Source organism: Betta splendens, chromosome 15 (assembly GCF_900634795.4).
Source record: "Betta splendens chromosome 15, fBetSpl5.4, whole genome shotgun sequence".
Taxonomy (NCBI): Eukaryota; Metazoa; Chordata; class Actinopteri; order Anabantiformes; family Osphronemidae; genus Betta; species Betta splendens.
In genome coordinates, this window is record NC_040895.2 from 6,647,032 (window position 1) to 6,666,364 (window position 19,333).

Below are 19,333 nucleotides of genomic sequence, written 5' to 3' on the forward strand. Positions count from 1 at the left end.
TACCGGTTTTACAAAACCTAGACTACTTAAATGCAGGATTTTTCAAATCTGGCAACTATACGTCTTTCAGTAAGTTCTACCCTGATGCGTTTAGGTGACATTTGTATAACAAGAAGCTACTTTAGGCATACGTCAGCTACGGGATGAAAAAGACATTATATACATTTGTAGTGGGTTTATGCAATTCTGAAGCCGTTTAAATAGTATTTAAACTCCAGTTCCATATTGTCACCGATCATTTCTGTCAAATATTTTTAAATTACGTTTTCGATTTTAGCAAATAATTATATCCTCAATTAAACATAAAAAGCCACTCATGCTATTTACATGATATTACCGTCAGTATAATGTTGTTGGTCATATATCTATTTTATGATCGGCGCAGAGCCCATGTCAACTGCTTTTAAAAGTCTGGTCCAAGGCTTTATTTAATCCGATTTTTGTAAAACGTCGCGAATACATTAGTCTATATTTTTGGAAGTCTTGAATGCAGCATCACCGCAGAATTCATGCGAGCTGTGATTGGCTGTGAGCAGTGTGTCTCCGCCTTTTGCTCGAGCCGCTTGTTCCGGAAGAAGGAAGAGATTTCACATTAGAAAGTCTGTTGACAGTAGGATTCAAAATCAGTTCACATACAGTATTCAAAACAAATATTTTTTTAAATAATTTTTTCCAGCATCGCGTTCTATTTTCTGGACCCTGCAGGAGATCTCAAGGTACTTCACGGTTGCTATGTGTCGTTAGGCGAAGGGGGACAGAGGTGTCTGACTTGTGCTTATGAACTCTTTCAGGTATGGAATATGGCAGCAACTGAAACGCAGCTTATGTTAAGCGTCGGATTAATCGGTAAGTTTAACTTCACGTCAGTTCCTATTACTCTGAATGCGTAATTGCTGGTTGAAGGATAAAAACTAACTGTGCGCGCACGGGAATCACGTGATACCCGTATGATCCAAAAGTGTCCCATCAGCATGTCCCTCGGTGGATCATGGCCCCTGCACATTTAGCCAGTGTGCTACAAAAGAGCTGATAGATAGATACCAGTAGTATGTATTAAATCAACCCTCAGTGCAGGGAGCCTCATGTAGAAGCTCCACAATAAGTGTCCATCTCCCAGTTTGTTATTTGTGTATGCAGTTAATGTTGATGTCCTTTACTCAGAGAAAGATGTGAATGGAGACACGCTGTGGGTGTGGTGCTATCCCTCCGTGGGCTCAGACCTGAGGCAGGTACTGCTCAGCAAGTGCTGTTTGACACAGGACGGGAGGGATTTCCACACCTTTGTGTTTGGGCAGTTTTGTCGCACCTGGTACTACATTACCACAGTGGAGGTACAAGAACCTACAGCACTAAACAAGGTACATTATTAGTTCATGCATCAAATGCATTCTTGACTTAATATCTTAATATATGCACTGAATGTTGTGTCTTTTGTTCCACCTGAAGGTCACTCATTTTTCAGTAGTTGTTACAGCAAAAGACTTCAATCCCGAGAAATATGCTGCACTTAGTAGAATCCTCTGCAGGTACTTTTGGATGGTTTTAAAGGCTATTTTATTATTTCATTGTTTTTAGTCAGATGGTGCATATTTAGCCAAGTGGGATCTTTTTTCTGGTTATTTAGGATGTACATCAAACATGGCAGTCCAGTGAAGATGATGGAGGCTTACATCACGGTCCTCACCAAAGGGATTTGCCAGAGTGATGAAAATGGCTCATTTCTGATTAAGGACTATGATGTTCGGAAGGCTTACTTGGCAGGTTCAGTCAAAGGTGAGATGTCGTGGTTGTCAGGAGGACCATAAATGATCCATTACCAGTTGAAAAACAAAACTAAATAGGTCAGTATTTTTTATTGGTAGTTACATTTTGTCATCAGATGTAAAACATAGAGACAGAAAATAAACTAAAATAGAAAGTGGTTTATAAAAATATTATTATGAGAATCACAGCACAGACTGTTTTAAAATCAAAGTGAGTCATTTAGTTTACTTGCATGTTTTCCTTTTAACCCAGATGTGGTGTCTCAGTTCGGTATGGAGACTATCATCTTATATACTGCTCTGATGCTGAAGAAGAGGATCATCGTTCATCACCCTCGAGTTGAAGCATTGTTGGAGTTCACAAGGTGGCATTTGACTCTGACATTCAAAATACCATTAATTAAAGTTTGGTATTATCCACTGATCTACTGGTTTGTCCCCAGAGTAATGCCAGCTCTGGCGTGGCACAGGAAAGACTGGTCCATCGTGCACCCGTACATGCACTTGAATGATATTGAACTGGAGGATTTAAAGAAATGCCCTGGTAAGGCTTCCTGCTGATTTACTTGTGCTGATTAACAGGAAACTTTTATAGATGCTTTTCTCTTTCTCTCTCCATCTGCACTCCAACCAATAAATTATTCATGCACCGATATGTCTTTTCTTCCTCTGCAGGGTACGTAGCAGGATTTGTAGATCCTGAAGTGAGCAACAGATCAGACTTATTTGATGTGTATGTGAACCTCCCAGACAGCGTCATCACAGTATCCCAGAGTGCCAAAGGTACAGTACGTTCAAAGAGAAAACTGTGTTTATAGGTTTGCTTTCCCACTAATCTGATGTGCAGTAACTCAACACAGAGGCCATGGCGATGGGGAAGTTGCACAAGGACATTGGTCACCTGATTGTCCAGTCTGCAGAAGATGCTGAGAGGTCGGACAGTCAGGTGATTAAGGTGAGAACCCACTCCACCATGGTCGTCTTCAATCTGCAGTTGTGTAAAATGTTGTCTAACGCGACAACCACATATTCATTCACAGGACATTTCTGTCAAGACAAAGGAGATTCTCACCAACTTGTTTGCCCTGGCTGACAAGTGTGAAGACTCTAAAATCACGCTGGAAGGTTTAAAGCAGCATCATTTTCCCCCAGCAACAGAGAATTTTCTTTTTCATTTGGCAGCTGCCGAGCAGCTCTTGCGGATATAAAGCTGCCCGTAGGCACTCTGCTGCAGGATGACGCAGCGTGACTGTACTGTTTCCCACACAGTGGGATAATTACAGTTTCTTTAAAGGCTTGTGTGCTCCTTCGCAGCTGTTTGCACAAGACACTATCTCAGAACATGTCAACAGTATGTTTTAACTCGCCCTGTGGTGCTAATATGTAACATGACTCGCATCATGTCTCACCAGTCCCGTGACGTTTAGCATCATAAAAATACAGGTTTACTGTGGCAACATTATATTTTTTGTAGAATGAACAGATTTTTCTTTTCGATGAAAGTCCTCAAATAAATTATTTCGCTGAGCCCTAGCGCTCCGTCGTAATCCAGAAACTATTAAAATCACAGCAGTGAGCCTAACTGTCGCACTGGGAGACATAATCAACACAGACGCAGTTATTCAGTCAGCTCTCCCACACACACACAGGCCTGCTGCGCTAAATACTTATTAGAACACTCGTTTGTATTATTCCACGGCAGAAATAGCTTTCCCCGATTTTTAACTGTTCCCGTATCAAGTCAAAAACATCAGCGCCCTGCATTCACCACCTTGAGTGGAAACCAGCAAGTCGAGAAGAATTTGGTGATTTTATTGGCAATAAAAATTCCCATATCCATTTGATATAATAAGGAGCCATTAGTATTTGTCTTTAATGCTGTGAAGCTGAGACTGATGATGTGTTAGCATCCCCTCCACAGAGCACCGCTCGCTTTGGTCTGAGCTGTCCGTCCCAGATGAGCAACAGCAGCTGAAATAACTCAGGTGTGACGAGCACTTGTTTAGTTCCTTAATGGAGAATGTGCTTATCGAACATATTGCACAACATATTGGTAATTTACATTTTCTAACTATGTCACATTTTGTACAGACGACTGAAATACAAGCAGAGTGAACTGCTCTGTGTAAAACAAAAAGTCTGCAGCTGATGAAACTGCGATGCAACCATTCCATGTTGATTTTATTGCATTGTGTCTTCTCTTATTGTCCAGGTTCTATTTTTGTTTTTTTACTAATGTATTACGTCTCTCTGTTCTGTCCTTTGAAGCACATTGCAAAACAGATGGTTTTGTGCCTCAGTATTTCTGATAAGACAGAGTGCAATGCATAGAAATGCTTGTGTAACTGAAAGCGGAGTTTATATTCATGAATTGATGTACAGTGCTATTTCATATCCAGAACTACTCTAATATTCAAACTAAATAAATGTACTATCAAAATAGTTTCTTTTACTTGTGTGAATTTCTTTTTAAAAAACAATATCATTACACAAGAGTCTGAGAAAAGCTGCATGTTTATTTTATTTTTATTTCATGAAACTATCTCAAAGTCCTCTGTGATAAAATAAGTGTCCTTCGGAAGTCACAGCCTGAAGCTTCTCCTCCAAAGCTTCTCTATTTATCTGTAAAACAAAGTCTATGTCATGTGAGATCATCACAAGGGAAACATTACTGCAGGTCAGGATCCTGAATCTCACCGTTCCCAGCTGTGGAAAGAGACTGAACGACACAGGGATCATCAGGCCGAAAACAACCACTGCACTTGTGTGACGCAAAGGAGCGATCAGAAGAGAGTTCCTCTTAAAAGGTCTTGTTCTGTAAAATAAAAAACGGGTTACTAGTAACAGGTGTAACTCAATAGAACTAAATAGAAATGTGACTTACCCCTGGAAAAGTAAAACCAGCATACTGGGAACTGCAGCAGTCACACCAAGCAGGGCTGCTCTGGACAGCGCGCTTTCCTTTACAGCCTGGACAAACACAAAACTCCTCAATCCTCTGACTTTGCACTGATGGAATTCTTCTGTCTGCATGTTCACTGCTTCTTACTTTGTGTCCTGCTGCTTTAGAGATGCCAACGGAGTTTCCATTGGAATCAAACACTTGGATCCCGGTTTCCAACTCCTCGCTTCTAATGGTCAAAACACTGAAGAAGGCCAGAGCAGCTGGAGAGAATTAGACACTGTTAGCACAAACCCCATCGTACCACTGCAGGAACCAAGCCAGTTCTAATGTGACAAAGTTTTAATGATGATTAATGATTAATTCCAGTGGAAAAAGTAAGATCGGTCAAGTATGTCAGAGGGCTGCATCCCTTTTCGTTTCACTGTAGTTATTTAGATTCTGAGACAGTGTGCTTCAGTATTTAGAAGTACCTCACCTGAGAGGTGGATCGGTACTATTGACCTTAAGAAAGACTGGACTGCCGCACTTCTTACACCGAGTTGTTTAATGAAAATCTGAGGAAGAGCCTGAAGCAGAAGATTGTATATTTTAAAGGGATCCGATCATAAGCAACTTGCAAACGTTACATCCAACCGCAAACAGCTGTCGTCAGTTTGTACACACCCCACTACACGTTGTAAAGGACACTGTTCCTGTGATTAACACAAGCTGCTTCAAGCTCATCTTCTCGTTCTGCTGAAGGGAGATAAAGTGAAGCAGAGACAGAGAGGAGATGTCTTCAGATTACAGACAGTAACTGAGAGCCCAATGCCAACTGATAATATGAACTCAATTTTCTAAACATTTGTAAGTTTGTGTTATTTATTAATATAATACCCGATCTGATGAGCAATTTCTGTTTGCATAGTTGAAGCCAGCGTTGTAAACCTGCAGCAAAAACTAAAAGAGGCAGGGATTTTAATATTAAAGTAACTGTATTGTAGCCACTTGTAATGCATTTGTATAAGATAATTCATATGTTTCATTACCTGCCAAAACAGAGCAGGTTTGACGCTACTGTGTTGTAACAAGCTTGCAACCACCTGAAAAATCACATTTGTTGGTTTTGTAACTCACAATAAAGAAGAACTATCAAATATTTGCTGAGTGGCATACTGTACATACCAAGGGTGCAGCTACTGGCAGCAAAGCTGGAGCGGGAGACAGAAGAGGAGGCATCAATATTTTTCAAATTCAGTTTTTTCCTCTGATCAATTTGCATAGTAATATGATTTCCACGCAATTTAAGCTGGTGAAAGTTAATACCGTTGCACATACTATGTTCATACTGTGATTTCCTGATACAGGTTATAGTTTCTGTGAATACATTTATTTGATTTGACATGGTCTGGAAAAAGATGAAATCCTTATATCTCCTGTACCTGGTGGACGAAAAACTAATGGAACAACATTTCCAGAGTCAGCGTGGACGGACGACTGTAAAGACAGAGCAGGAGAATAAAACCTTAAATCACAACATTTTTTAAACAAATAATCAACATCTGTGACTCAAAGAAGCTTAATAAATACTTTAACTGAAATACTGAAAGATTCTTTCACTTATTGTATTTTTGTTCAAACACTCACAAGGGAGAGAGTCAGTGCATTCACATTCTAGAGGAAGGAAGTTATAAGAATTAGTGTTCAGTTTGGCAGCTTCAAAGTTAAACATAAATGTAAAATAAAAATAACGACCTGACCTCTTTCCTTTTCTCATAATGGCCAAGAGACTTGTGGGCCTTCTGTATTTCAGTCTGAGGAGAAAAGCATCACTGGTCACGTATAGTGACCCCACTGTGTCTGATCACCATGATTGGCTGCTACTTACATCAGAGCAGAGAAGAGTAGTTGGATTGAGGAGATTAACCCAAATCTGCAATCGACTGATGAAAGTCTGAAAAACCAAGACAGACGACGTCACCACTTACATAAAGATCAGGGGCCATAAGATGTTGTCACGCTTTCATTCTAGATGACTATATATAAACCCACTGCCCATCCACATCAATGTTAAGGAATCTTAGAACAAAATACTCGTGCAATTACCTGCCCTTCGTTTTTCCAGTAAACCAGATTTGGATCCATTACACAACAAGTGCATTCAGTTTAAAGAAATTAAATACATTACAATAGAATACTACATTCAGCAGATACGTCTCATGCTTTGAGGTCAAGCTGCATTTACTACTTCCGCCTTCAATCACGTGTTCAGCTGTGCGCGAGTTTGTGCTACGTTCAGGTACCTTGGGAATAACTACAATTGTTGTAAATATATCACTATTTCCCGTTTGTGTTTATTTATGTCGCGTGAGCCCTTCTCACGGGGCCTCCTGTCGCCCCGGAGTTGAAGCTGATTGAACTTTGACCTGGCGTTGTGTTTGAGGGTCGAGGCGGGACAGTCTTACATCAGCCATTTGCGTCATATTCGAAAACAATAAACAGAATAATTTAATACACATATTTGATTATTTATATACATAGACTATAATTTACGTTTTGCTGTACAGGTGTGTGTCAGGTCCGTGCGTACATCATGACGCAATACCGCGCTCGCGCCGCCCTCCTCTGACAAAATGGCAGCCCTCATCGGCAGACTGTTCAGGACTTCTGTGAGTACAACTTTATACAGGGCAGTGTTTTGTTTGTTATCGACGCTGCTTCGCGTCGGGTTCTAACGGCTATAAACGACCCGGCGTCGTTTGCAGGTGTTGATACATACCTCGCTCGTGCGATGAGACGCTGTCCTGTTGTGTGGCGCACATTGACCCCACTGTGGTGTAACCTCTGGTCCGCGGCCACAATGTGAGACTGAAACACATAAAAATATCTAAAAATATTTAAAGCGGCATAGTTTGCATTGAGGTAATGTCAACTTATGAGTTATTGTACATTTAGTATGATTTTCAGCAGAGCGCGCGCTTTGTTAACAAGGATATTGTGCACAGGTGTCATTAGGCACTTAAGCCGCAGACATAGAAGATGAGTGAGTTGTTATTCGGTTTGTTAAAAGTCGTAAAAACGCGATATACCTGGATATAACACATTTCTGATGCGTTTGATTTAAGCAATAGCATTATTATTATATTATCATCACCGCAAACATTTTGCTTATGTGTTGTAATGTCACTCTTGACCACAGGGGGCGTCAACCTGCCCCCAACACATGGCACTTAATGTCTGGGTCCCACCATTGTGGTTCAAACGGACATAAACCGTAAATTGTGTGGATATCCTGTTGCTGAAATGACTAGGTTCTTATACACATGAGCTCTTAATAATCCTCACATTTGGAAGGATTTCCTAACCATCTTAGCTTTCATTTCATAGCTTTTGCTCAGTAGACTCTTACTTACTCTCAAGGTAACAGCAAATGCAAAATACTCTTTCTAACTTGCACTGCTAATAAGTGTATTTGTGGATTATTTGTGTGATTGATGTCTCTTCTTAGACAAAGGTTGCAGTGAATGGATTCACTGCAGCCTGTCAGCGTGGGGCCTCTGCCAGGATCCTGACATCGCCTGCACTTCAGACGGCCTGTTTCTCTACCAGTATGTACTAAATCTGACCTTATTTTTCATTTTGTACCATTTGGCTTTGCACACTCGGCTCAGGGCAGATTAAGTCCCGCTCTAAGATGATGTGGCAATGCCCAGTATTCCAGACCAAACAAGCTCATGCTTGGGTGAGCTTTGGATTCCATCCAGCTGCTCTGCTGTTAAGGCCCATGATGTTAGAGCTAGCACATTCTGTTTTATCTGCAGTGAACTTCTGAAGTAACCAGTTTTCCATTTACTCAGCAGTAAGAGTGTTACACACTTGTTTATGTTTTAGTCTAGGAAAGCACTAACTATTCATGAGTTTCTCAGTCTACATTACAATAAGTGTATATCCAAATGAAAGGTAACGAGTACTAAAAGTATTTTCTAACCTCCGTGTATTCTTCTAATGTACATTATGTATGAGTAAATAGTGCCTTTCTACAGCAGGCTCCAGATGGGCTGCTGCTGTTACTCAGCCGGCTCCTGCTTTCAAGGCCACAGCTGTTTACAATGGAGAGTTCAAGGATCTGAGTCTTGCTGATTTCAAGGGCAAATACCTAGTCCTCTTCTTCTACCCACTGGATTTGTGAGTAGCTGCAGGTGTGGTTATTTTATGTGTGGATCAGTAACGCTGTGTTTACAGAACCACCTCCTCCTCCTCCTTCTTCCAGCACCTTTGTGTGTCCAACAGAGATCATCTCATTCAGTGACAAGGCCAATGAATTCCATGATGTCAACTGTGAGGTCGTTGGTGTGTCTGTGGACTCTCATTTCACCCACCTGGCGTGGATTAACACCCCACGCAAGGTGAATTCTTATTAAAACAAACACACAAGGTTCAAGTTGTTTTTTAAATTCGTTTTTGAAATAGGCTATTTTGCGTAATGCTATCTAATCTAAAGAGTAAGAATAGTATTGTTTTGTCAGGCTGGAGGCTTAGGCAACATCCACATCCCCTTGCTCTCAGACTTGAACAAGCAGATCTCCAGAGACTATGGGGTACTGCTAGAGGGCCCAGGGATCGCACTCAGGTATGTCCATTAAGGTCTGAAAGAAGACAGATTAATTCAATTTTAAGAGAAATAATTTAAGCCCAATAAATTAAGCAGCAGAGATGTGTACAGATGTTTCATGTGACATCCAGACCCTGTGACAGGTTGGGTTTTCTTCCATAATTTCCTGAAGGACTATTTGGAGGAGGAGCCTGCATCATGTCTTTACTTTTGTTTAGCAAACTAAATTTGATGGAATTCACCAGTTCTGTTATATACATGGCATTACACAATACCAGTGTTTCCATCCTAAATGAACACCAGAGAAAACACAATAAGCTTTTATCAGCTAGGTGTTCTAGTGTTGAATGTTTGTAGAATCCAGTTTTATTCTGAATGTTAATTGATTGTAATTGTCAGTTCCATTTATTGCTGTTATCAAACTGTAAAATACTTACATTTCTTCAGAAGTACACTAGACAATGCTTTTTACTCTCCTGTAGGGGCTTGTTCATCATTGATCCCAACGGTGTGGTGAAGCATATGAGTGTCAACGACCTTCCCGTGGGCCGTAGCGTAGATGAGACACTGCGTCTGGTGAAGGCGTTCCAGTTTGTGGAGACCCACGGTGAGGTGTGTCCAGCCAGCTGGACCCCACACTCCCCAACAGTGAGTTTAACCTCAGACACTAATAATCTAACCACCTAAGAACCAAATGTTCCTTATGTACCTTTATTCCAATGATGCTTTTCTGTGGGATGGACACTAAAGATGCTAGTCTTATGTGCACAACAAATACGCTTTTGACCTGGTTTCACTTTGTATTTCAGATTAAACCAACACCTGAAGGATCTAAGGAGTACTTTGAAAAAGTCAACTAAAGTTCTTCAAAACTGATCTAAACAGCAAATGGTACCAAGCTAGCAATGTATACTCCATAAAGTTGTTTTTACTCTTACAGCTAAATACAATATTCATTACAAATGATTTGCCAGACTTGTCTAGTAATCTTATTTAAAAAAAATCGAATAAAGTCACCTTTCTTCCGAGACCCTGCATGAACCATTTAATTGTGATACAGCTCCATGAGTTCCTAATAAATTACCCTTAAAGTCCAAATGACACATAACCCCTGTACATAAACATGTTTATTTTCTCTTTTTACAGCAAGTTAATATGCAGGTTCAAAATGTCTAATTTGACATCAGTACACATTGTGAGGTGCCAAAATCAACTTCAGTGGGGGAAGAACAGGTAATTGGGAGAAAAGGGCATTTGCCACTTTTCATACAAGTAGGGAACATACTGTATTTACACAAAATGGGGGGTAGGGGACATCTGAAACACTCTGCAGCACTGTGTGTGGTTACATCTAGGTTTAAGTGTACATAAACTTCACTTTGTACAGTATGTTTCAAAACAAAGCAACCGCCCCATTTTTCCAGACATTCAGATGTTTCAGACAACAAAAAAAAGAGGGGAAATGGCTTACCAGAAGACGTTTAAAGCTTTAAATAAAACAGGAACTCAATGGAAGTCTCCATAGGCCAAAATGTAGCTTTACATTTTGGGAGTGACAAGATGCTCAATCAGACACCCCCTACCCAAAAACAGACCACGCTAAGATGTCATTTTCTCAGCCCATGGTTTGAAAACTTCATGCAATTTCAGGCAAGATGTAACAGTGCCACCAGCCCCGCCCCAAGCACCAAATGGAAAAAAGCAAACTATTGTTTTTAACTGAATGATTCCTTAAAAAAAAAAAAACACCCTGTAATAAATCTGTACAACGAAAATACAGTTGGGATCTACATCTAAAGTTACATTAAGGTTATATACACTCCCCCATCCATATATTATCTTTACAAGTAGACTTCATTCAAACCCAAACATTAAGAAAAAGACTAAACCGGGAAATTGGATCACAAACATCCATTAAAAATCATCTCTTGCTAAATCTCAACTGTTCGTTCTGTCCTCGTCACTGTAAACTACAGCAGGACCAAAATCTCGGAGCTGAATGGACTGCTACTGTAACAGGGAATTAAGAATTGTCAAAATGGGGGAATGATTCTCATGAACGACAGCGTTTTTATATCATCTTTATGCAGTAGAGGAAAATCTGAACACATTACTACTGTGTAGTAATGAGTGACTGCAAGAATACAAAATAGAAATCAAGCGGGAACACGGGCACCCCCACCCCCCAATATTCTGACACAATAGAACAAAGGCTTTCAGTACACCTAGGCCTCTTCACTGAAGAGATCTACACTATTCCATCAGTACACATGTATATTCTCTGGTCTCAGCTGGGACTGGTTTGGATCAGACAAGTCATGTCAACCTTTAAAATTTGCCCCAATATTTTCTTTGAAAGCAACTTAAAAACATAACTGTGTTTAAGATCTCCGCTGTAGATTTGCTTTTTTTGTTCTGAGTTGCAATGTCGAAATTCAAAAAAGGAAAAAAAAAAAACCTATGCTGTACAAAGTGAGATTCACACAATCTCTTTGCAAGAAAAAGTAATAAAGAATGACTTGTGCCCGCTGTCTTTCAGGATACACATAGGCAAATCCATTAATATCCCTGTGCTGCTGCTTCACTTCTTAGTCAATTTTCACATTTGTGTAGATCTTTCTCACAAAGGCACTTGTTCCCATGTATCCGATGGCCCCTGGAAGACAAATGATGCGCTGTGAGTTTCCTTTAGCTGACACTTTTCAAATATGTGCACAGTGAATCCATCACAGGACAGACAGACAGACTACTGGGATCAAACCACTGAAGGACTGAGAGGCGAAGAGCAAAATAAACAGACATGGCACAAACCCAGATGGCACCATGTCTAAATTAATATAATAATGATCAACTCAATCTCACAAGCAGATGGCACTCAAAGTTAAAATATGCCACATATTAGCTCCTTAGCTTTAAGTCCTTTGGGTGTCAAAGTGAGTTGATGTGTGCACTGAATGACTGTGCATATTGATGACATTTATTATCTCATGCAGCTGAGACATGGAGGAATACAAATGTGAATATTGCTACTTTTTCCTTATACTGAAATTGATTATTTAATGGAAGTAACTAGTAATGTCCATTTCAACCGTTGCATGTGAACAAACAACTTGGCTCTGTGTCATGACTTAATCTAAAATTCAGGAGTGCATGTGTGAAAGAGGCAACTGCACCAAATTTATTTATTCTTGGCCAATTATTCAAGTATTAATGTAGCTGCAGCATATTTTGCACCAGACTCACTAAACACTTATAGTATTTGATCAGCCTGATCCAGGACTCACCACACATGATGCCTAGGGCAGTGCTGAACACAGCCATGTAGCCAAAGTAGAAGGATGTCTGAAACAGCCCATACATCCTAAAAGGCACAAACAAAAACCAGCATATTAGAAGTGGACAAAAATATTCTGACATGTTTTGGCCAAGATGAGAGAATTCATTTGAGTATATGGTTAAGGAGACTACTCACTTGGTTTTGAAGAAATAGTAGTAAAAGGAGTACATGTAAACATAAACTGCAGTGGATGCAGCAGAGAGGAAGCTGGTCCACTGCCTGGGGAAAAAAAAACAAACAAAAGTCAGTCACAGTTAAACCAATACACAATTCAGACAACTTTTCCATTTTTAGTTACTAGTAGATTCAGAAAGGTTTTATAGCTCCCACAAAAAAGGAGCTTATCTGCAGGTGTTAAACACTAATACACTCACCATCTGTAGTCCTCAGCGTTGAGCAGGAAGTACGTACAGACGATGGTGACGCACACCGTCACGATGCACAGAATCACCAGGACCAGCATCATGAAGCCGTACACGTAGTAGATTTTATAGGCCCAGAAAGATGTGAAGATGAAGTACCTGAGAAATGAGGACGCCAAACGTCAACACAGCTGCAAAATCTGACCACGTACCAATGCATCAGCGTCACTGCTCTGACTTACATTTCAATGAAAATGGAGCCGAATGGAAGGATGCCTCCGAGGCAGACGATGACCGCCGGCTCCATGAACCTAACAGATCACAGGGTTCAACATATCAGTACGACAATGTACCACCAGGTGTTCATGTCAGACCCCAGTTTGACACGTATACTCCAGTACAACAATACCACAAATAAATGAAAAAGCCAAACAACTTGGAAACGTAAGCAAGGTCTGACAGAATCCACCACCTTGTGATGGCAGCCAGCCAGAGCTTGGCAGAAGGTTGCAAGTGTTAATACACTCACAGCGCATTGCTTTGGCATTTTTCATTACCTAGAGGGTTTGTGCAGACAGCCAAGCCATTTTCTACTCCAGGCCTGACGTCTAACACGCGTCGAACACGGGCTGCACAGCACTCAAGACTCATTCCATGCATGCAATCACAACCTCCCAAGATTACCGATCAGTTATCACACCTTCCTCTGCAACCATAATTACACCACTTGTTTGAATGCACTAAGGAAAACGATGTGCCTTGACAATTTACTTTGCAAGAGTCCCCCAAAGGAGATGGAAAATACAGAGGTTATGTTTTGTTGCAAATCATGAATGTGCATAAATCAGTATTTCTTTATATAATGTATTGAGTATGTGTATACTGTTAGACAAAATCCTCTCTTGAACATTTTACACGTACCACTTCTTCTCTGGGATCGGCCGAGGCACAGCATTCACTCGGCAGGGAAAGTTGGGCTGGCCAGACAGATTTCTCCCCAGAATGGTTCCAACCAGGTTTAGTGGCAGAATGACAAAGAAGCAGATACAGCAGACAGCGACCTGCAGGACAGAAGAACAGAAGTTATTATGCTTCTGCTGGGTGGCCTGTGTTCACAGTCACAGTCATTATCTAGTGAAATATTCTGCAGGTCAGGAGAGTCCCAGATATCTGCTGAGAGTGTGCACAGGCTTGTAATTATGATCAGGCAACATTTAAAATAAACAGAAAGAAATGTGCCCAAATTCCAACTGTTAGAATATGGCATCTTGGTGTTATTGCTCCAAGACAACGTTTGAATAATGAATGAGCTTAAGCTGTGTGGATAAACACAAACAGCTGTTTATTATTAGCTATGCAGCGTGTGGCTGAAACTCACATGAAATGCAGGCACAAACTCGTATCTCAGACCATGCATTGAAATTAGAGTGTCACGTAAAATGTCACGTCAATAGAAATTTTTACTCAAAGCTATCAAATATATTTTAATTCACATACTCTGTATGACTTATGTTTAAATTCTTGTGACTGAACACTGTTCTCATTACTTTTGCCACAACTGATCATTTATATAGAACATCAGTTCTCCCCCAGCCACACAGATAAAACTAAACGGTTGACTCAGAGGATGCTCCTCATAGCTGTGGGTTTTAGGGAGGTGTTGCTGTGTCAAACCCACCATGGTGCCAAAGGGGATGGCTCTGGAGGCGTGGTAGTAGATAGCAATGAAGTTGATGAAGAAGGCAGTACCACACACCATAGCGGGGATCATGAAGGCTCCGATGAACATTTGTTTAATCCATCTTCTGCCTGTGTTCAAGGCACAAATCAAAGACGGTGTGACATAAGCACTAGTCTATGTGAAGGTATAGTCTGGATTGAGGAATGCAGCCAGACAGAATGTGATGAGCAGACACGTTTTATTACCTCCTTGCTTTGCATACAAGCTTCCCCCAAAGTAACCATTGACAGGGGAGGTTGCAGCGTACACAAAGATGGCTGTGCTCAGCATGGATCCTCTCCTGCAGACAGAGAAGAAAGGATTTACAAAATGATGTTTTAGACTTCTGGTTTATCCTAAAAATTCACAATTATATTCTAGATTTATTTGGATTCTGTTCTGCAGTTTTTATCTTTCAATGTCATTCACTCCACTGTTGTGACACATGACTTTCCACATTAGGTGAATTTTTTTTTTTTACTACAATCTAACCTATTATAAGTCAAAAAAACACATCCACGACTTCTCTCAGACACACTCAAAACTTCATTTCCTCCAAGGACACAGTTGTACACAAACAACACTTCATAAGTATGATTTATTACATTCATATGTTTTTTTCCACAAGCACTCAGGGAAGTTTGACACACTTCATAAAAATGTTTTATATAAAAGAAAACTGAAGCAATATTCGATTCATTAGACTCACAGTTCTACAGATCCAGCGACTTTACCGATTTGACACCTTATGACTGAACCTGGTATCTAATCCCAAATCCACAATCACAGGTATAGTTATAGTTTAAATCTTGTCACTGAGCTGCTTGTCACTCACTCTGTGTACAGATCCTCAACCATAGCGACGATGATGACAATGAGGGAGACGGAAAAGATCTGACAGCCAGAGCCAATTAATGAAGAGAAGATCAGAGGATGGCTTGACGGCCGGAACACATCTCCATGAACCTGCTTCCACCCGTACTCATCTCCCAGGTCTCTGTCCTGTTGGTGCACAGGGACGAGATACAGACCACGCTACACCAAATGTAACATTCTCTAAAAGTCAAACTAAATACGGGACAACAACTAAATCTTAAAAAATATTGACACTTCTGCTTTTGGCAAACTGTACATTTATTAAAAACTTACCATGTCGTCCATTTCCTCCTCTTTGCTGTATCTGGCATAATCCTTTCTGAGTGTTCTCATTAAAATCATGGACACCAGACCGACCAAGAAAATGACCATCATGAAGGAGTTGAAGATGGAGAACCAGTGAATCTACACCAGAAACAGCACAATGACAAAACAGGATGAATTACTCTTGGAATTTACAACTCATTTAAAATAAAGCCCCCATTCGCAACAGTTTCATTTACTGACTGCAATAGCTGGTGCATTTCTAAATTGGAAAAAGATCCCTCTGAGAAATCCATCTGGATTTCTGCCATGATGGCAGCAACATTTACAGCGTCAGCCAAAAGTTACCAGGTTACCTAATAAAATCATACGTAGCATCAAACAGAGGTTTACTCCTACCTTCTAAAAGGTCACACACAAGCAAGATGTTAAAACAAGCCAGCTTGGCAGTGTGTACAATGTATAACTCACCCTGTGCTGAAAGAAGGATGGATCAAGGTACTTGTCAAATCTGTCTTCGAACTTTACATCTGACTTCTTCCATTTTACCTGTGACAGGACAAGATGCATATACACTGTATTACCTTTCTCTGCATCAATCACCTTTACTTCTGTCACAAAATGCTGTTTGACAAAAAAAACACTTACAGAATAAGACATTGCAATTCTTGTGTTTGGCATGAGTCTGACTTTTCCTTCGCTGGTCAGATTAACATCAACAATTCGGTTGCCGTTGAAGCCGATCTCCAGTTTCTTGTATGTCCACAGGTAGTGTTCTTCTCCGTTCTCATCTGCCTCACCAACAATGCCTTGAATCAAAGAGCATGAACTAAATAAGGGATACATGGTCCAAGGAAATCACCTGTCAGTTCACAGCATGTCCCAGGTGCTCCCAATAAACAAGAACTGTGAAAACCATTGTTCTAGATTTTTTACTGCACTAATTTCATATATATAAAAGGAAACAATCACTCAGAAAGATGTCAACAAAGCTCTAGATGTGCATTTGTCTCTTTAACAGAATATCATACTATTTCCTTTTATAACACTGGTTAAAAGATAGATTGTGTGCTGTGGTAAAAGAGCTCAACCCATCAGGAACTGCCCTGGGCCGATCGTCACTATGGCAAACTGAACACAAGTTCAAAGTCTAGGTTTATTTATTATTATTCATCCATATATAAGTAACAAATCAACAAAGGGGACAGAGTCAATTCCAGTGCCACACCCACTCACTACATCACAGTCCACTGTTCCTTATAAGCAACTGCAGGAGTGGTGTGATTGTTCTTCCTACTACCTGATAAACAGGTGTTTACACTGATAGCCTGTTGCAGCCAGGTGACATACACAAAGGTCTGTAATAATTGGAGGTCATATGCGTATGCAACCAAGGAGTGTCCTGTGGTTAGCATCAGATAATAGAAATACCAAAGTATTCCACGGCTGCAACCAGATGAGAGAACAGAAAGTTATAACTGATCCCCCAGATCATTTCAACTCATTTGGTGCAAAACACACTCCGACTTAAGTGACTTTCATTGCTATAGTCTGCTACACGTTACAGCCCTGTAAGTTGGTTAAATGACCGGAACCACCAATGAATAAAAACCTGTTCTTCCAACAGAAAGATAAACAGACTGGCACTCATGATGTTGTCACGCTACGATGACCAAATTATCTTAGAAGCCATTAAGTAAATTAGATCTCAGGCAGCAGGAAAAGGCACAATAAGCCCATAAATTCAAAAGTACATACCCCAGATGGGCAGGTCGTCAATGTACATTTGGTACCAGTAGTGATTCTTTATGGCGTAGACGAAGGCGTCCCGTTTGGCTTTGTCCAGCTCAATTTCACAGTATGTTGTCTGCATGACTTCCTCTACAGGGTCAAACACATGGCATTATCTTTGTCAGATATGAAAAACGATGTGATGGTTTACAAAACAAATACAAACAGAGGGTCACCGACAGGTTGCTCTAACAGTCGATTACCTTTGAACTTTATATCTAGGCCACTGAATTCCAGCTCTACTCCCTGCAGAGCCTCTCCCAGCGTCTCATGGTAATGACTGATGGTCTTCTTGGATCCCACACAGAAGGGCAAAGAGAAGTACTTGTACGTCTCCTGTCGATTGTGGTAAGGCCCCACTGTGTTCATCCATAAAACTACCTCCTCCTTGTCTGTATACTGCAGAGAAAACACACAAGGGAAACTAGTACTACACGCTGCCTGACCAGTTGTACTACTCCTACTAATTTTGCAGAAATATTTAACAACCTACAGACATGACCTCTTGATGTTTTAATTGTTTGGACGGATTCACTCGCAGCAGTAACAACACAACTAATTTGACTCCTTAAAGTTCTTCTGACATATTTGAAAACTTAAACTGACTTAAAACTGTAACTGGATACAAATATATGCAAACATAAAAATTGCAGTTAGTTATCTTGGTGTCAGAGCAACGTTAACGCTAAAGCTGTAAGGTGGTTACGTTGGCTACTATGTTTGCTTAAATTCAAGGAAGTTGACTTGTTATATCCGTGTCAGCTCGTTGAATGAACCCTGACGCAACTGATTAGATGGTGTAGTCCATTTGGTTAATAGTCATTAAGGGTTGATTACGTTATTAAGGCGGTTACATGCGATAAAAGTGAAAAGGGCATTAAAGGCACCGAGAGGCCACGACATTAAAAGGTTCCGACATAACGTTAACGTGCTGTCGGTTGATAAACCAGCTACTGTGGCGAGTTCGACTTTTCTGTTAAAGTCTTAGTTTTGGTCTGTTTAACCAGTTGGTTGACTTCTGCTTAACAACTAACCGACCGACCGACGCTAGCTAAGCCAACTTGAGGGCAGTTTCCGCCGGTGCTTAAAGGAAACCAGTGTGGAAGATGTGCCAAGAAGCTAATAGCAACGTTAGCCGCGAGCACTGCCGATAAGTGCTGACAAGTTAGCTAACCGACTGTGCGCATACGTGGTTTATAGCACAGCACGTATCGACGGCTAGTCTCGCCCAACAGTCTAAAGCTCACTCTGTGCCATGTCTGGAATTTCCGTATTCTTGTATGCAGCTAGCCGCCGCGGCTAAAGTTAGCGATTCACACAGAGCACAAGCGTCCATTATTTTCTAGGCTCCCCCTTTTCAATCGGCCTCTCATAACTCAATCTTACCGTGTGGTCATGTTCATCTGCATCGACTAGTAATAAAGAGCCGACTAGAGCGAGAAACGCCGCCGCTGCCACCTTCCACCTGGGAGATCCCATTATTTTTGTAGCGAGTGGGCAGAAAGATTGGGGATGTTAGCTTTGAAGGGCTATCCCACCTTCTTCCTGGTTGTATGACAGAGGCGATTTTTAGGGATGCTCTCGTACGCATTTAGCGTAAGCTTTCCACTTGTGCTCATCGCACGCACACGCGATTGGCCGAGCCGAGTCACGTGGGTTCGAGCCGCCAGTCAGAGTGCACCGCGGTTTGTGGGTCGGTGAACAAGACAACTCTGCCGGCGCAC

At 40.9% G+C, this 19,333-nt stretch overlaps 4 protein-coding genes across 7 annotated transcripts; 2 read left to right on the forward strand and 2 right to left on the reverse strand.

The window, feature by feature from the left end:
* Window positions 1–544: 544 nt before the first annotated feature.
* dennd10 (DENN domain containing 10) lies at window positions 545–4,206 on the forward strand. Of its 2 annotated transcripts, XM_029175735.3 has the most exons (10): window positions 545–716; window positions 792–846; window positions 1,162–1,358; window positions 1,447–1,526; window positions 1,625–1,773; window positions 2,017–2,128; window positions 2,207–2,307; window positions 2,439–2,546; window positions 2,624–2,718; window positions 2,804–4,206. In XM_029175735.3, the coding sequence occupies exons 2-10, from the start codon at window positions 801–803 to the stop codon at window positions 2,969–2,971; spliced, it is 1,056 nt and encodes a 351-aa protein (XP_029031568.1). In that variant the 5' UTR covers window positions 545–716; window positions 792–800; the 3' UTR covers window positions 2,972–4,206. The 2 variants fall into 2 exon arrangements, with proteins under 2 accessions (XP_029031568.1, XP_029031569.1); XM_029175736.3 differs by having other exon boundaries at window positions 711–846.
* A 53-nt stretch (window positions 4,207–4,259) lies between these two features.
* sfxn4 (sideroflexin 4) lies at window positions 4,260–6,992 on the reverse strand. 2 transcript variants are annotated; one of them, XM_029175738.3, is made up of 14 exons: window positions 6,754–6,992; window positions 6,536–6,601; window positions 6,408–6,461; window positions 6,295–6,321; window positions 6,090–6,144; window positions 5,833–5,858; window positions 5,697–5,750; window positions 5,545–5,607; window positions 5,332–5,400; window positions 5,144–5,234; window positions 4,813–4,928; window positions 4,648–4,733; window positions 4,461–4,578; window positions 4,260–4,385 (listed from the first exon to the last, which is right to left on the reverse strand). In XM_029175738.3, the coding sequence occupies exons 1-14, from the start codon at window positions 6,790–6,792 to the stop codon at window positions 4,308–4,310; spliced, it is 942 nt and encodes a 313-aa protein (XP_029031571.1). In that variant the 5' UTR covers window positions 6,793–6,992; the 3' UTR covers window positions 4,260–4,307. The 2 variants fall into 2 exon arrangements, with proteins under 2 accessions (XP_029031571.1, XP_029031570.1); XM_029175737.3 differs by having other exon boundaries at window positions 5,332–5,403; window positions 6,754–6,981.
* Window positions 6,993–7,197: 205 nt separating this feature from the next.
* Window positions 7,198–10,289, forward strand: prdx3 (peroxiredoxin 3). Of its 2 annotated transcripts, none has more exons than XM_029175741.3 (7): window positions 7,198–7,316; window positions 8,156–8,255; window positions 8,694–8,832; window positions 8,918–9,053; window positions 9,174–9,277; window positions 9,742–9,907; window positions 10,069–10,289. In XM_029175741.3, the coding sequence occupies exons 1-7, from the start codon at window positions 7,281–7,283 to the stop codon at window positions 10,117–10,119; spliced, it is 732 nt and encodes a 243-aa protein (XP_029031574.1). In that variant the 5' UTR covers window positions 7,198–7,280; the 3' UTR covers window positions 10,120–10,289. The 2 variants fall into 2 exon arrangements, with proteins under 2 accessions (XP_029031574.1, XP_029031573.1); XM_029175740.3 differs by having other exon boundaries at window positions 7,199–7,316; window positions 8,691–8,832.
* Window positions 10,290–10,368: 79 nt separating this feature from the next.
* tm9sf3 (transmembrane 9 superfamily member 3) lies at window positions 10,369–19,189 on the reverse strand. Its single transcript, XM_029175734.3, has 15 exons — window positions 18,996–19,189; window positions 17,813–18,008; window positions 17,577–17,699; window positions 16,467–16,627; window positions 16,290–16,367; window positions 15,828–15,959; window positions 15,514–15,680; window positions 14,885–14,979; window positions 14,637–14,767; window positions 13,880–14,019; window positions 13,201–13,269; window positions 12,971–13,117; window positions 12,732–12,815; window positions 12,544–12,620; window positions 10,369–11,915 (listed from the first exon to the last, which is right to left on the reverse strand). The coding sequence occupies exons 1-15, from the start codon at window positions 19,086–19,088 to the stop codon at window positions 11,848–11,850; spliced, it is 1,761 nt and encodes a 586-aa protein (XP_029031567.1). The 5' UTR covers window positions 19,089–19,189; the 3' UTR covers window positions 10,369–11,847.
* Window positions 19,190–19,333: the final 144 nt, after the last annotated feature.

Coding starts and splice junctions, on each gene's coding strand:
- dennd10 (XM_029175735.3), top strand. CDS start 801: ATGGCAGCAACTGAAACGCAGCTTATGTTAAGCGTCGGATTAATCG. Junction 1,359..1,446: donor AACCTACAGCACTAAACAAG/GTACATTATTAG, acceptor TTCCACCTGAAG/GTCACTCATTTTTCAGTAGT. Junction 2,308..2,438: donor GGATTTAAAGAAATGCCCTG/GTAAGGCTTCCT, acceptor CTTCCTCTGCAG/GGTACGTAGCAGGATTTGTA.
- sfxn4 (XM_029175737.3), bottom strand. CDS start 6,792: ATGGATCCAAATCTGGTTTACTGGAAAAACGAAGGGCAG. Junction 5,404..5,544: donor GAAATTGCTCATCAGATCGG/GTATTATATTAA, acceptor ATCTCCCTTCAG/CAGAACGAGAAGATGAGCTT. Junction 4,579..4,647: donor CTGGTTTTACTTTTCCAGGG/GTAAGTCACATT, acceptor TTTATTTTACAG/AACAAGACCTTTTAAGAGGA.
- prdx3 (XM_029175740.3), top strand. CDS start 7,281: ATGGCAGCCCTCATCGGCAGACTGTTCAGGACTTCT. Junction 7,317..8,155: donor GCAGACTGTTCAGGACTTCT/GTGAGTACAACT, acceptor GTCTCTTCTTAG/ACAAAGGTTGCAGTGAATGG. Junction 9,278..9,741: donor GGCCCAGGGATCGCACTCAG/GTATGTCCATTA, acceptor ACTCTCCTGTAG/GGGCTTGTTCATCATTGATC.
- tm9sf3 (XM_029175734.3), bottom strand. CDS start 19,088: ATGGGATCTCCCAGGTGGAAGGTGGCAGCGGCGGCGTTTCTCGCTCTA. Junction 16,368..16,466: donor GAATTGCAATGTCTTATTCT/GTAAGTGTTTTT, acceptor GTCCTGTCACAG/GTAAAATGGAAGAAGTCAGA. Junction 13,270..13,879: donor CCGATCCCAGAGAAGAAGTG/GTACGTGTAAAA, acceptor GTGATCTGTTAG/GTTCATGGAGCCGGCGGTCA.